Source organism: Phaseolus vulgaris, chromosome 4 (assembly GCF_000499845.2).
Source record: "Phaseolus vulgaris cultivar G19833 chromosome 4, P. vulgaris v2.0, whole genome shotgun sequence".
In the NCBI taxonomy this organism is placed as follows: domain Eukaryota; kingdom Viridiplantae; phylum Streptophyta; class Magnoliopsida; order Fabales; family Fabaceae; genus Phaseolus; species Phaseolus vulgaris.
This window is the reverse complement of record NC_023756.2, coordinates 40564716-40581466: the sequence shown is the minus strand read 5'-3', so window position 1 is coordinate 40581466 and position 16751 is coordinate 40564716. Positions and strand designations below refer to the sequence as shown.

At 33.2% G+C, this 16751-nt stretch overlaps 1 protein-coding gene and 1 long non-coding RNA gene across 2 annotated transcripts; one reads left to right on the top strand and one right to left on the bottom strand.

Moving 5' to 3' along the window:
• Nucleotides 1-7796: 7796 nt before the first annotated feature.
• On the top strand, nt 7797-8747 carry LOC137838824 (FBD-associated F-box protein At5g18780-like). The gene has a single exon (XM_068648045.1). It carries the CDS (start codon nt 7797-7799, stop codon nt 8745-8747), a length of 951 nt encoding a protein of 316 aa, XP_068504146.1.
• Nucleotides 8748-16230: 7483 nt separating this feature from the next.
• Nucleotides 16231-16751, bottom strand: LOC137836513 (uncharacterized). The gene is made up of 2 exons (XR_011085316.1): nt 16523-16751; nt 16231-16284 (listed from the first exon to the last, which is right to left on the bottom strand). It is a non-coding gene; the product is annotated as an uncharacterized lncRNA (long non-coding RNA).

Here is a 16751-nt window from a genome sequence, read left to right as displayed (position 1 = left end):
AAGTTAAAACAACCGATTGTTTTGTCGAAACAACCGATTGTTTATACTTAGATGTTTTGAGAAAAAGATTGAAAACTGTTTTTAAAATGGTTGAACTGTTAAGAACCAAAACAACCGATTGATTCGAAGAAACAACCGATTGTTTGTTTTGGGACCATAATAGAAAAACTGTTTTATCTTTGACTGAGCTTTAAATGATTTAACTGCTTACGCTCCAGTCATTAAATGCTTTGACCAATCTTTTAATGCAATTTAAGAGTTTGTTAAGATTTGATAACAAACTACATCTTTGAATAAATTCAGAAAAACAGATTTGAGAATCAATCTTTGACAAGTTTTTGCTAAGAGTTTTTGAGTTTTTCAAAGAGCTGAGATTGCTGAAAGTTTGTGATTGATCAAAGTTTGTGGAATAGGATTCTGCTTGTATTGATTTCAGATTATCTTCTGTAACAAGTGTAATTCTTGAACTCTGTGAAACAAGTTTCGTTTCTATGTTTGCTGAGATTGGTTGTGTGTTCTTGAGGGGATCAAGATCAACAATCTTGGTGTTGGTGTGTTGGCCAAGAAGAGTGTGTGTCTTGAGGTGTTCAAGGTCATTCTCTTGGTTGTTGTGAAAGTGATCAGGTTGTGATTGCTTAGTGGATTTCCTCAGGGTTTCTGAGAAGACTGGATGTAGCTTTGGATTTGGAGTGAACCAGTATAAAATTTTGTGTGCAATCTCTGTATCCCTATCTCTTTAAATTCAGTTTTGATATTTGTTAACTGGTATAAACAACCGATTGTTTCGTTAAAACAACCGATTGTTTTTACTAGTATAGTGCCTTTTGCTTTATGTTTTGAAAAATTGATTTCTTAATCAAGGTTTTCTTGAAGTATTTTCATTCTAGGCTTAAAAGTTTACGAAAATCCCTCTTAAACAATTCACCCCCCTCTCGTTTAAGACCATATATTCTAACAAAACCGAGGAACTTCCCTGCTTGTACTCCGAAAACACATTTTTCGGGATTAAGCTTTAAATTATGTGCCCCTATAGTGGCAAACAAATCCTCCAAGTCTGACACATGTTCGCTTGCCTTCACCAATGTGACCACCATGTCGTCCACATACGCTTGTACATTCCGTCCAAACATTGGTGATAGGATCCGGTCCATGAGTCTTTGATAGGTCGCCCATGCATTCTTTAACTTGAACGAAATGACATTATAATAGTAACTAGTTGTTTCGGTCATGAAAGTTATTTTACACTTGTCTTTTTGATGCATCCAGATTTGGTTGTATTATGAAAAAAACGTCCAAGAAACTTAGTAGGCCACACCTTGAGGCGTTATCTACCAATGAGTCTATGTTCGACAAAGGGTAAGGGTCATTGGGATAGGCCTTATTGAGGTCAGTGAAATCGACGCACATTCTCCATTTCTCGTTCGCTTTTTTGACCATGACGACATTTGCCAACCACTCAGGGTACTAGATTTCCCTGATGTGACCAACCATGAGAAGCCTTTGAGTCTCTTCTCGGATGGCAAGATACTTTTCTAAACTAAGTTTTCTCCTTCTCTGGATAACAGGCTTGACCTTCTCATCTATGGGGAGATGGTGACATAGAAAATCGGGATTAATTCCGGGCATATCGGCTGACGACCACGTAAAAGCATTCAGGTTTTTGGAAATGACTTTTGCGATTTTTTCCTCTAGCTCTTTATGTAATGAAGCTCCGAGTTTGAACTTCTTTCCATTGATTTCTACCTCCCGAACCTCCCTTGCCGACCCAGGTCTCCTCTCGTCATGAGCGATGGGGTCTATTTCTATGTCGAGGTCCTCTTGGTGGGTCTATCATATACGTGTCTCTTCTACTTCTCAAATTACTCTCGTAGCACTTGCAGACTACCTTTTGGTCCACCCTTAAGGTGATGACCTTCCTTCTAGCGAAGGCAACTTTACTTTCATATGGTATGATGAGGGTACCGCTCCTAGTCCGTTTAAAAATGGTCGTCCCAAAAGTAAATTGTAAGCAGAGGGTGTATTAACTACTATATATTTTACCGTGATAATTGTGGCCGCATTTTCATCCGAGAAGGTGGTTCGAAGCTCGGCGTACCCCCAAACTTTCACTTAATCTCCCGTGAAACCTACCAAGCAACCATCATAGGGTCTTAGCTGATCTAGGGGTATTTGCAGCCCCAAATACATCTCCCAAAACATGACATCAGTTGAACTACCCTGGTCCACAAGAACTTTGTGCACATATCGACCCATAGTAATAACCGAGATAACTATGGGATCGTCCTCGTGAGGAAAAATGTCCTCACAGTCTGATGTCGTAAAACAGATGTGGGGGATCAAACGTGGATCGGGCTTTACTTTCTCTAGGGTCATTACTGCTCGAGCATAACTTTTTCGGCTAGAAGTCCCTCCCCTGGAGAATCCCCCCGCAATTGTGTTGAAATCGCCCAAGATAGGCGCTTCATGGTTTGTTGTGTCTACAGGGTTTTCTTTCTTTCTTGTCTCTGCCTCGTCGTCAAGATACCTGAACAAAAAGAGGGGTGAGAAAAAGAGGAGGTTCCTCCATGATTTGCCAAGAAAAATACTATAGGTCGTCCCTCGAGGACTTATCCAGGGAGCGGACCCGAACGGTACACTGTTGTTGACTGTGCATGGACCTTCGTAGCTTGTCATTAGTTTTCTATAGTTCTTCATTAATCCGAGCAATCTTCTCCACTATCTTCCGAGAAACCTCTATTTCTCCCATGAGGTGCTCTTGATGAGCTCGAGCTTCCTCCCGTAAGCGCTCTTGTTCAACTCGAGCCTCTTCCCTTAGTTGTGCCTGCTCGACACGTGCCTCTTCTCGAAGACGGTCATGGTCAGTGCGAGCTTCTTCTCGCAGACGCTCTTGCTCGATTTGGGCCTCCTCTCGAAAATGATCTTGTTCTTGTAAGGATTGAGAAAAATAGTCTTAGAGTAGAAGTGGTAAAATTAAAACAAGCATATAAATAGAATTTTTTTTATTCAGGTTTCATTTTAAAAAGAACCACCATCTCTCTAGAAAGTTCTTTTCCTTTCCTCTCCCTTCTCTCTAAGATTCTGACTTCCTCGTTCATCAGTTCGACGATCAGAGTCCTCCATCAGATTCCTGGCAGTGAGTACTACAAGACTGCCCGATCAGAATCTCTGATAGAGTAAGTTCATTTTTGCTCTTCTCTTTGAGTCAAATTTTGAACTTGTTAGGTTGTTTTTGTCTTTGCTTTGCATGTGACCTTTTTAGCTTCAGGGTTAATCTCTGTTAGCTCAGGGTCCTAATGATATAGTTAGATTTTTTATTAGGACTCTGGTGCAGATTATGTTACCTTTAAGTTCTTGGTGGATTTGGAGCTCTTAGCGAATATCTGCTAAATTTTAGGTAAGGGAAGCTAGCCTTAATTTCCAATAGAACATTAGGCTAGAAGATCTGGATGTGAGGGTGACGTGGTCACCAGTCTCAAACTTTCTTCCAGAATTGTTTGTTTTAAGTATATTAGAAATTGATTGATATTTGAATGTGAAATTGATATATGGTTGTTGTTATACAATTATAATGTTGTTAAGTCTGAGTTGTTTGATGTTGATTTAGAGTAATTTCAGCTACAGCAGGGACTTTGTTATTTTGTGTGCTCTCTGGTGTGATTTCGATCAACCTAAAATATTTTTGTTCAATCCAAAATTCCTGGGTGCTCTCTGGTGTGATTTCGATCAACCTAAAATATTTTCGTTCAATCCAAAATTCCTGGGTGCTCTCTGGTGTAATTTCGATCAACCTAAAATATTTTCGTTCAATCCAAAATTCCTAGGTGCTCTCTGGTGTAATTTCGATCAACCTAAAATATTTTCGATCAATCCAAAATTTCTGGTGCTCTCTGGTGTCATTTAGATCAACCTAAAATATTTTCGATCAATCCAAAATTTCTGGTGCTCTCTGGTGTCATTTAGATCAACCTAAAATATTTTCGATCAATCCAAAATTTTGTATACATATATGAATATTACTATTTTATTATTTTAGCATAGTTTATTTTAGATTACTATTGTTAAATAACTTTTTGGATATATTTGGATTGTTAGAAAGTTTAAATTATATATTATGATTGAATGGTGTATTGATGTGTTAAATGAAGTGTGCAATGATTTGAAAGTGTGATCAAGACATAGTATTTTCAGGAAAGGAAATACCGTGTTGAGATTGTTGTTAGGGTGTATTGATCTGTCAGGCCCGTAATGAGACATCCTGACTCTACTAATATAATGGAATCACATAGATGAAGTTATTCAGTTGGTGAGAGCCGATGGAGGTTCATATGACTTTGTCTGGGGTTTGAAATATAATCTGGTCTTTTAGGTCATATGAATTTACCCTGTCATACAAGATGATGAGATATTGAGATGTTTATGCACATGGTTGTGTGGATTCACAACGAGTAGTATGACAGGTGCAGGTCTCAGGATTCTAATTTCAATACACGAGTCTTCCAGAAGTAGAGTCAAGTGTCTATGTTATATGAGTCAGTGGAAGTCTGACATGTGAAAGATGAATATAGAATTTGAATGACACTTGATGATTTGAGAATTTGTATGACACTTGATGATTTGGAGAAATTGCATGAAACTCAATGATTTATGTTTATTAATTTCAAATTGAAATTTTGTAGAATTTTGGTTTATATAGCTAGCTTACCCTGTTATTTGTTTGTGTTGTTTCTTTATCTGTGATGATCGTGTATTTACACGGGAGCAGATGATGTTACAGGTGATTGAGCTCCTCCTCAGTGAGAAGCTGGATGATGAAATTATTTTAGTTGAAATTTGAATATTTGTTTTAAATTTTATGTAGATATTAAAGTTTTATGAAGAGAGATATGTTTTGTAATATTTTTAAGAAAGAGTGGTGGACATATTTGTATTATGTTTATATTTTCTTTTTAATATTTTATACAAATTTTTAGTTTTCAGATGTGGGAAATTATAGGGATGTTACAGTTCTTGACAGTAATCCTCGTTAGCTTGCTGGAAAGCCCTCATCGTCTCCATGATCTGCTGCAACATGGGGGCTTCATCTCTGTCGGGCACCTGAACTCCTTGCATTGTGTTTCTCATGACGTGTAGTTGCATTGAGAATTTTGTATGTGATGGGATCAGTTTTACTTGCCCAGTAGGCGCCAAATGTTCTCGTCGGCTGACCTGATTCTGGTCTGGTAAGTGAATATCGGACCTTCTTTCTGATGCTACCTTTGGATGCTTTGAATTCTTAATTAAGGGAGCCCCACCGATAGATAAGACTCTGACGATCAAGTCAGGGAGAGCATATATTATGAGCTATGGGTGTAGTGAATAGATTTGCACTTACCTTTGATCAGGGTCTTGAGACCCTTTTATAACACTTGTAGATCATCCCTTTCGGAGTTAACAACCATAAAGACATTCTGTTAATATTTACCCTTTAATTTGGGGATGTTCGTAGAGCTTTATCTCTAACTATTTTTTATCTTTATACGCCTAACGGATTCTGTTACATATTTATTTAATATATTATGCCAATTAGTTTTGGACTAACTTCTTCATACGTTACCGAATTGACCTTTTTTCTACGTTTATTGGGCCTGTTATCGTTATGGACCAACCAAACATCTTATCCCCTTTGATCAACTGAGTCCGAGGAGTATGCTTAAATGTTTGGTCGGATCCCGAGCATGTCCAACCGATACAACTTGCTATTAAAAAAGGTTTAAATGCTACGAAATTAACAAAAGGTTTAGACACCATTAAGAAAAAGTGAGGAGGTTATAAGATTTTTATTTTCAAATTCAAATTTCTTGCAAATGTAGACCAAAAAATAATAATTAATTATTAATAATAAATAAATAAAATAAATAAGAAGAAAATAAAAAAATAATAATAAATCATAAATAATAAAAATTAATTATAAAAAATTATTAAAAATATATATTGAATTATAAAAAAAATTATTTAAAAAAAAATTATAATAAATAATGAAGACTAAAAAAAATAAGATAAATTTACATTTAATACATGTAACATTGACTTTAAGAAAAAGTAAATAAATTAAGATTTAGCTTATAAACAAGTGAGAAAGATAGAGAGGGAGAATGAGGAAGAGAGAGGAAATATGAAGCAAGAGAATGTAAGAAATTTTAAATTTTCTAAAAAAAACTTGTATTCTAATAGGTCACTCCGATTAAGGGTAAGAGACCGTAATGTGAAATTCTTTTTATAATAATCTTAATAAACTTAGAGGGAGGTAAAGAGAGAGGAAGGAATATGGGTAAGAGAATGTAAATAAATTTAAACCTTCTAAAAGCACTTCTAGTTTTAATTTTAGTTTGTCACTCCAATCAACATAGGAAAGTGACATATCTTAATATAACTTATTATATATATATATATAATTTAATTTATCTTTTGTATGGTGTTGTTTATTTATTTATTTATATTTATGTAATTTAATTTATTTTCATCTTATTTATTTATATTATATAATTTAATTTATCTTATTCATTTTATTTATTTATATTTATGTCATTTAATTTATATTCAGTTACACACTTATTTATAATTATATCAATTAATTTCTAGTATTGATGTTGTTTATTTATTTATAATTATGTCATTTAATCTCTATTTAAGTGTTATTTCTATTTATTTATTGATATTTATGTAGTTTAATTTATCTTTACTTATAGTTTATTTACTTATATTCAGTCATTTAATTTATCATTATTCAATTGTTCTATTTGTTAGTTTATATTTTTAATGCAAAGAAATATATAAACTGATAATAAAAAAATAAAAGTAATTATTATTTTTATTTATTGAGTTATATTATGTGATTCTTAAAACTGTCGTTGAAACTATGTTAATTCATTGCATTGAATTAAAACCATATTAATGTGTGAGTATTTGTGTTTTTGAAGTCTTAATTTTTTGCACTCTCTAATAAAGGCACATGTACCAAATATTTAGCAATTAGGTGAATATATAGATAGTTCAAGATAATATTCTTGATTAAGATATTCATAGGTCGAATTTGGAACTATTAGATATTTATTCAGTATCACCTAAATAGTGAGTATACATATTTATGTAAACTGATAAACTCTCAATATTCTCAAGAAAAATAATTATAATTATACCAATTTTTAATGATAACACATAAATGACTCAATTATATTTTTTACATTTAAAAATACTTTCTATAATAATTTATATTAAATATTTAAAATTAATAAATATATTTTTTATTTTTAAAAACTTAAATTAAATTTTAAAACTTAAAAGAAAAAAAAAATATTTTAAAACAATTGTTTCAAACCGTTCACTACACCGGTTTCTTACCAATTTTCATAGGCTCTTTAACTGGTTGGACTAGTTTCTCCGTTTCCACATAAAAAATTAAACAGTTTTGCAGAAAACATTCACATCACAAACTAATAAAATAATATTTTAATTGTATTTCATTTATCTTTCAATTTTAAATATTATTATGTTATTATAACGTGGTGTCAAAGTATATTTTTTATGGTGTGAAAAAAATATTTTCCAAAAATTAATCCGGTTTTGTAAGTGAGATTCTAAACAGAAAAAACGTCTTTCATGTTACCTTAGTATTCTCAGTTAACTCTTATCTTTTTTTTTATTATTAAAAAAGTGAAAATATAAACTGAAAAAACCACTTTCAGTTTCCTCAAATCTTGGAGAATAGACCGAGTCTACAAATAACCTCGCATACGTTAATTAGGTATTTCCTTTCATCCATGGAAGAAGGAAAAGAAACCAAGAAAAGTGGAAGAGAGGGAGAAGATGGGAGAGACAGGCTCAGTGAGTTGCATGACGATGTTCTTCTCCACATTATCCTATTCATAAACACAAATACCGCAGTTCGAATCTCTCTCTTATCCAAACGATGGAACAACCTTTGGAAATGTCTCACCAATCTTTGTTTCAGACGCCGCAGCTTCAAAAACATCACCAACTACAACAAATTTGTCTCACACGTTTTCTCCCACAGAGACACTTCCATTCCTTTGCATTGTCTTGATTTCGAAGCATGCGGCATCATAGCACACCAGCTTCTCGACACTGTCACTCCTTATCTGCAATGCGTGACACAGTTGAGAATCTATCTCGATCAAGAATCCAGAGACATGTTCTATTACTCCATACCTTTCATCTTTTCTTCTCCCTCTCTCACATCTCTCACTCTTTCAATTCTTTGTCCTCGTAATATCTTGAATCTTCCACAATCTCTACATCTACCAGCGCTCAAAACCTTGAATCTCACCAATGTCTCTTTCTCCGCAAGGCCCAATGATGTGTGCGCGGAACCCTTTTCAAACTGTTTCTCCTTGAACAGTTTGGTCCTTGTGGGGTGTTCTTTGAGCGACCATACCAAAGTCCTCAGCATATCAAACTCCAACCTTTCTCGTTTCACCATGAAAAGATACGATGAACAGCAGTACAAGATTGTGCTTTCTACTCCCAATCTCACCCATTTCGCTATCAGAAGTTACATAGGCTGTCATGACCTCTCCTCCCTGAGTGATCTTACACTTCTTGAAGATGTCAACATTGAGATCAGTACTATTTTTCACGCAACCGTTCTAAGGTTGCTGAGAATGTTATCTTATGTAAAGATATTGACACTCTCTAAGGCTGTCATTGAAGCAATACTGCGTGTGAGTTACTCTTCTGTGTTTTCTTCATAATCATTTTAATTACATTGCATGGTATGGTATCCATTCAAATATGTGCTGAGTTTAGTTTGATTGTGTAGGGTGTGCAACAACACTCTAGGTTTCAGCATCCAAGAATTCTACCTCCTCGCTTTGTTAGATTGAAGAAATTGAAGGGGGAAAACATTCAGCAAAATGAAGTGTTGATGAAGTACTTACTTCAGAACTCTCAACTCACCAAAGTTGAGGTCATCAATTTTTGAAAGTTATACGTGATTATATCCTCTATTCCATGCTTAACTATCAGGTGACTAAATACTCTTCTACAAATTTTAATTATAATTCATTTTATATTTCCCTTCTTCCTTGAACAAATTATTGGGTGTGTTATAATGTTTTTGTTTGTCTTGTTGACATGGTTTTATAGTCAGCTTGAATAAATTATCTTTATTTTGAAGAGACAGTGGTCTATATTCTTCTGAAGTGAGTGGTTGGTAAATCCACGCTTAAACTATACTCTTCAAGAGGAGATGATTTACATATATATTGATAATTTTTCCACTTACATTTCTCTGTTCTTTTGTTTGATTACAGTCAATGCCTGACATCATTTTATGCATTAAGAAACAAATTTATGAAATAGTTGCCTAACTTTTTTCTTTTGTTAGGCATGTTTGAAAGAAAAGGAACATTGAGGAAGTGAAGATAAGAACTGGATCAGTGACAACTGACTTCATTTTTCTGCAAATTTTGTTAGAGTTCAAGCTACTTGTTGTTCACACATTGTCTAAATAGATAAGCAAGATATAAATGAACATTGTCTAGCTTGTCAGATTTTACTGTTTCATGTATTGAGCCCTTTTCAGCAGGCATGTTGAATACATTGGTTACTGGCTGCTGAGAAATACTTAATTGAGGTTGTATCAAGAATTTTTTTTATTTGAGTACTTTGAGAATTACCACAAAATGTTAATGTTCTGTGGAAGTTCTTGTTCTGTTAATGTAATTTTGCTAACCCTTGAACAGTATCACAGAATATGAGAATGCCACTTAAAATGCACTGAAGAATCTGAAGTGTTTATTTTGTTGTTGCTAATTCTATATGCTGCATCAACATTTTCTAAATCTTAAGTCTGATATCTGTGAGCTGAGAAAAAAAGAAAGAGAAAGGGGATCTCCCTCTCATTGTTCAACTCTTCAACTATTTTTATAGAGAATATTTGCTAGTCAGAATGTATAGCCACAAAAACTTGGCAGATTCGAGAAAATTATATACAAGTCTTAGCAGATACACTGCAATTTCTCAAGAGTACTTGAGCCATTGAAAACCTTCTCACAAATTAAACTTTCCACATCCCTTAATTAGGATTAGAAATTCTATTTTTTTATCAACAAATAATAAATAATAAGCTATCACTACTACTAGAAAATCAGAAAAAAAATAATTAGTTGTTATATTCTAAATTTGATAGTAAATTTTTTTTAGCTAATTAGAAACCATTTAACAATAATAGAAACTAATTTTTTTTTTAGTTTCTAAAATATCTCTAATTTAGTCATTGTAGCAACTAATTATTTTTGTCACTAAAATTAATTTGTATTTCATGTAGTGAATTTGATGTGAGCTTAAAATTGGAATGAGCTATGTGGTAATTAATCAATTCTTCATATTCTCTCCCTTGATAAATTAGTTTTGTGGGTTAAATTCTCATCTAGGACTCAAATCTTAACAAGTGATACTTTCATTAACCTTTTATTTGCATAAAATTTCACTATGTAAAACATTATTTAAATATTAACCAATAAATAATAATTTAAAAATATTAATATTGATGATTTTTCAATCATGTTATTTTTTTAATCAAAGTTTACTAAGATGTTAGAATTACTTTTTGCGACGATAAGGATAATGTTGACTTTTCAATTAATATATTTTTAAAAAAAAATTCCTGTCAAAATCAATAAAAAAACCTAATAAATTACATAAATTGATGAATGCTACTTGAAAAAACTCAAAAAATAAAAATAATTCACTTTAGTACGAAAGAAATTATAAAAAAATAATTTTGAGATTATGAAACTCAAACTTCAATAAGTCAACAATAATTCGGACTTTGTAAGTTGATGAAAATCCAATCAAAATCAAGTTAAAGAGATAATAAAAAAGAGAAAAGACATTATTTTAAGAACATAAATAATTTTAAATTCTAATTTAAAAAATTCAATCACTCATAAAATCTCAAAATTTCCACTACAAAAAAAAAACTTTTATTAGAAAGGGCCAAAGGCGGACACTAATCAGAAAAAGCCTACGAAGTGTCGGTGCGCGGCTTGGGTGGGCTTTGCCTACAAGTTGCCAACACAAAAAATTACAAATGTTAACTTAAGCGGGGCTTAGCCTTGGACAGAAAGTGAGGGTTTAGGCTTAGCTAGGGGGACAATAAAATTAGCGTGGGCTTAACCTTGGATAAGGGGACAATAAAATTAAAAATAAAGCGTGAGCTTAGCCTTGGATAGTGGGACAATAAAATTAGAATAAAGCGAGGGCTTGACCTTGGTAAAGTGACAATGAAATTAGAATGGACTTAACGTTGGATATGTGGACACATAATTTTTTTTTTTGTATGCACTATTTTTGACAGCTATTGAACTCCACTTTTAAATAAAAGTTTGGATTTTAAATATTAAATATTAATATTTTTTAATTTGCTTTTTTTTTGCAATAGCATTAAAAAGAAAAAAACATCAATGAATTGATAAGTTAAAAACTAAAAAACAAAAGTAATGAATAAATTATTATATTGATGAATAAAAAGTGTTTAAGCACCTGAAGATGGGCATTAATTAGTTAGCTTGGTTATCTTAGTGATTTCATTATTCTTCTTCTTAGGTTTAGGCTTTGTTGAAATGCCTTCCATTTGCGCTGCTTACTAGTTATGTTTTATCGAAACATATGCAATGAAAAAACTATCATTTTAATACATTTAAGAAACTTTGTTCTATAATAAATATTTTTATTATAGAAAGTTATGCACCCAACGGCTTGTTCTCTAGCTTAAGTTATGCTTAAGTTAGTAATTTAGCTGGATGACCACAGTTGTGAATGAGTAGTTTGATAGGCTGGTTCTCTAGCTTCCATGATCATCTTTTCTGGATTCCATGAATATATTGCTTATCTAGTTTCTCTTGACACATAACATAGTATCTAAAACTGGGGATCGTACAACAACAACAAAGGTTTAAGGATAGCTACATACACAAACATTTAAATCATATGGTATAACATCTTGGCTCTTATATGTTAAAGAGAGGATTATATTCAAAATTGTATATTGATCACACAGAATCCTCTATGGAGTTACTAATTAAATTGCAAATGTCACTGCATATACCCTAAAAGAGAATAGCCACATTTACAAACTTTTTTTGTTTCACTGTAGATGAAAGAAGCCTTAGGATAGCTCCATATACAAACTTTTAATGTTTTATGTAGATGAAAGAGGTACAGGCCCAAGTCAAAAACCTGTTCAGTTTTAAATTCTAATCAATATCAAAACTAGCTGAAAATGTATGGATTATCCTGCACACACTATATTGGCCATATCATTGGTCAACATGAAGTTTTCATCATGCATGATGTATGTATATTGCATAAGGAATAAGAGAAAACAGTGCTGAATTGATGACATAGTGCAGGAGGCCAATATAAAACAATAACTCTTGAACAACAAAACAGATCCATGCATAATCCAAATATAAAACAATACCATTTCTAATTTTTGGATTGATTTCCACAGTGAATCTAATTACACCAAAATGAAGAAGTTTGTGATTGAACATTGAAAGACAATGACACTTGCCAAATGTTTTAAGCAAAGATAGATGTCACAACCCAGTGTGTCTGTCTTCACAGAGGATGAGAAGAGAACATATATATCTACGTACCTCACAAAATTGCAATATTTTCCCAAAACAAAAAAATGAGAGATACTGCATGAACACACTGCCAATAAGATACTTACCCAAAATTGCAATCCTTTTTCCCTTGCTTATATCACGAACTTTTACTGCATAAACACACTCACTCATCACAACACTACCAAGAAGATAAAAACATGCACATCACAACACTACCAAGAAGATAAAAACATGCTCATCACAACACTGTCAAGAAGATAAAAACATGCAAAGAGTCATGCATGCAATGTGAGTAATACATAAATGACTCAACCTCTCCATGTCTTTCTATTGCATTGCATAAATTCTTGTCAAGGAAACTACAAACCAAACTTAAGAAATGTTTTAAATTCATTCGTTTCAGGTTTCTTCTGAGAAAGATTAATTTTTTTGGAATGTAAGTTTGCAAAATGTTATAGGGTAGTTTGATTTTTTGCAAAGAGCAAAACAATTGTTAGAATAGAATAGATGAATCCAAATTTTAGGACCTCTAAACCCACAAGAACTGCCAGACTACCAGTCACACTACAAGGTTAGCAATGAATCCAACCAAAACTTAGAATCCAAAATTGAAGTTTAGTCAGTCACAAATAAAGACACAAGAAATGTAAGGGTAACAAAACCTAAAGCTTCACAAATCCCCTGGCAAGTGTTTCCACATCCTACCTCACATATCAGTCTAGAAAAATATGCTCAATCTACAAAGTTTCAAAAAGAAAGGGAGACATCTTCCCTGAGCATTTTATTATTACTAACCTATGATTTGCTGAAAAAGAATCAACATATTCATAGATCAAACAGCTGGATTTGACATATTTCAATAATCAGAGAAAAACAATATTCAAATTTATGTTTTTTAATGCTCAACCAGAATCCCCTGCTGAAAAGGAACTAACACAAAGTTACATATGATAGATCTTTTTCATCAAACAAATAACTACATCCAAACTCAAGTAAGCATCTATCATCAAAGAGTATGGATAACCTACAGAATCAAGCATCTCCTTCCAGTATTTAGATATCCTACCTCACATTTGTTGCTTGTTTTTCGTGTACACTAGCAGATTTTAATCCTCAACCAGTCTTACATGCTAAAAAGGAATTAACACAAAGGAATCAACACCAAGACATAAAAAAATTAAGAACTACATTTAAATTCAAATGGATATTGGTAATAAAGACAAAGAATCTAAGAAAGCATAAGATGAATTAATGAATTGAAGGAATTCAAAAACCAGAGAAATTCAAATAGCCAGTCCCAATTAAAGACAAAAATATGTGTGAATACCAAAACCTAGAGCTTCAAGGATCTCCTGCCAGTATTCAAGCTTCAAGGATACTCACATCTGTCCTACCTAACATCTGTTGCATGTTTGTCCTGTACTGTACACCCCAAGAATTCAGGAAGGCTACAACGACTCATAAAGTTGAAGTATAGAGACAATAAGACATTCAAAACAAAGCGAGACATCATAAAAACAAATGACAATTTAACCACATCACTTCCAAATAACACATCCCGAGATCGCAGTGAAACTAAATACTATAGCTATAAGAAAGAAACAAAGGTTGTTTTGACAACAAAGAAAATGAAAGGAAACAAAACTCTCTTTGCGATTAAATGACTCAGTTGCTGAAAGAAATGTATGAGTGTGGACTAGAAAGAGAAAATTAAATGGCTGACACAGACTTTTACGATGCCTGTCATAAAGAGGTAAGCATTCCCAATCCATAAGTTTATCCGTGAATAATAGCAGCAAAGAAAATAATAAACACATAATAAAACCTAAATTTCCACAGGGTGTCCCGATCCACTGTTTCCCAGACCTACACCACCAATTCATTTTCTCCCAATGATAAACTATGCAAGAACAAGTTCAAAATTCATTTGTCTATGCAGGAAACAAACAAAATAAAAACTTTTGTAATCAAAGAATCGCGACAAATAATCTTGAGCTCTTACTAGTTACACTACTAAAATGAAAGGAATAACTTCAAGATCCATCTTTTCAATACTTCACCTAAGAAAAAAAATATAATTTTTCAGAACTTCAATACGAAAGATCAATAATCTTGAAACACAAATTAGGCAAGGACATTGATGCTTTGCAAGAACCAAGTTCAAAATTCATTTGTCAATGAAGGAAACTATTAAAGACAAAATAAAGTTTTGTTATAAAAAAATTGAAACCAAATAGTCATGTGCTCTTGCTAGAGAAATTAACAGAACTATAACTAGTAATAAAGGACTATTAGATAAATTAAAAAATTAAGGGAGACACGATCACTCATAACATACCCCATGAGATGTTGTACGGTAAGCGATTTTCACACTGCAGAGAAGCAAATTACAATTCACCTATTATGCTGCATAACATACTCCATAAGATGCAGGACATTATATGAAAAAATCCAAACATTGTTGTAGAGAAACAAATCAAAATTAAATCCTTATGTTTACTACATAAGAACAAATCACTATTCAATGTTCGGTGATGAAGTATAGAGAAATTAGAATATCCTGATCTACAACCATTCTTGTTCCTCAACCACCAAAAGAGAGATCTCATAGACTCATGACTTGCTGAAAAGGAATGAACACAAATACTAGATTTTATTAAAGGAAACGATAAACCATGTACAGTCAAAAAATTGAAGGAAACAATAACCGCTCTTGCTAAGAGGAAGTATAGAAACTTGATAATGCGAATATACCCAACTAATCCATGGCTCCTCACTCTAATGACATTGCACCTCGTGTATTGCTTTACGTTGTCCACACCATCGCTAAATACGGTGAGTCACTCACATACCACATGAATTCTGATACTACTCTTTTCTTTATGTAAGCTATCACCTGGATGAAATTTTTGTTGTATCACCTAAAATTGAATAAATTGATACTAAGCAGTTGACAACAAGTGCAAAAAAACAATGTTTAACAGAGAATACATAAAACTATATCATATTTGACTGTATCAGTTATATTAAAAAATCTTCTAGAAGTAATGTGATGACAAACAAAATTATTCAATTCAAAAGTCTTGATGGTATACATACATTTCACCTATGAACACTTCACAGTCACAATTTAAATTAAACATTTCACAACTAAAAAACATGAACTGCTAACATAGCATTCCTGCAAAAACAAATACTGGTGAACACGAGAGCAAGGCACTAAGACAAAGCGCCTCAAGGGGAATTGTAAAACACAAAGCAATATGCCTCAAACAAAGCCATGCGTGTGGATAAGTGTTATCAAGATATCTTTACCGCATTCTTGAAATTGATCATTGATAAACAAACTCAAGGATGAAAATCGGCAATTCCACATAGAAAGACGCCCTAGTTTTAAAAGGAATTCATAAAAATGATTAAACGTGCCTTTTTGGTGGAACTTTATTTGGCAAAATCAGATAACGTAATCCATTCTTCAGTTGACCACGATGCAACTTAGGGTGAGATGGAAGTTCAGAACTCAGAAACCCCTCTATTCGCTCTAGTTCATTATCATATACACTTGAATCTTGTTTCTCAACAATACCATCGGGCCGGTTGTACTTGCTGCATGTGGCTCATCTGGACCTACAGTTGCACGTGGAATTTGAACCTGCTTGACAGAAGAAAATCCATCAACACAAACATAAAGTATGCCCAATATCGGATACAAGAGACATTTCTCTAGTCTAATTTTTATTCAAATAATAAGTAGAGTTTTAAAAATCTTAAAGGCTAGAGATATAAACGACTCAGTTATTATATTACAAACAAACACCACAAAAAAAAGGAAAAAAACTAAAAGAAAAAAAATCAAGATTATCAGATAGAAACGAAGCGAGAAAACTCACAGTAGAACGATGGAGTTTACTGTTAGACAGGCGGAAACAAGACTTGTCGAGAAAAGCTCCAGGCACAAACGTTGCGAGATTGGAACGGCGTTTCCTCGCAAGGCAGCAAGAGGCACAACTCTGTTGTGGCAGCAAAAACGAGGGTTCGCCAACGCCGAAAGCATGGCCGCAAGGCTTGTTCCTCCGCAATCCCAATCCGCCACAAAAATCCTTGAGCCTCCTTCTTTCA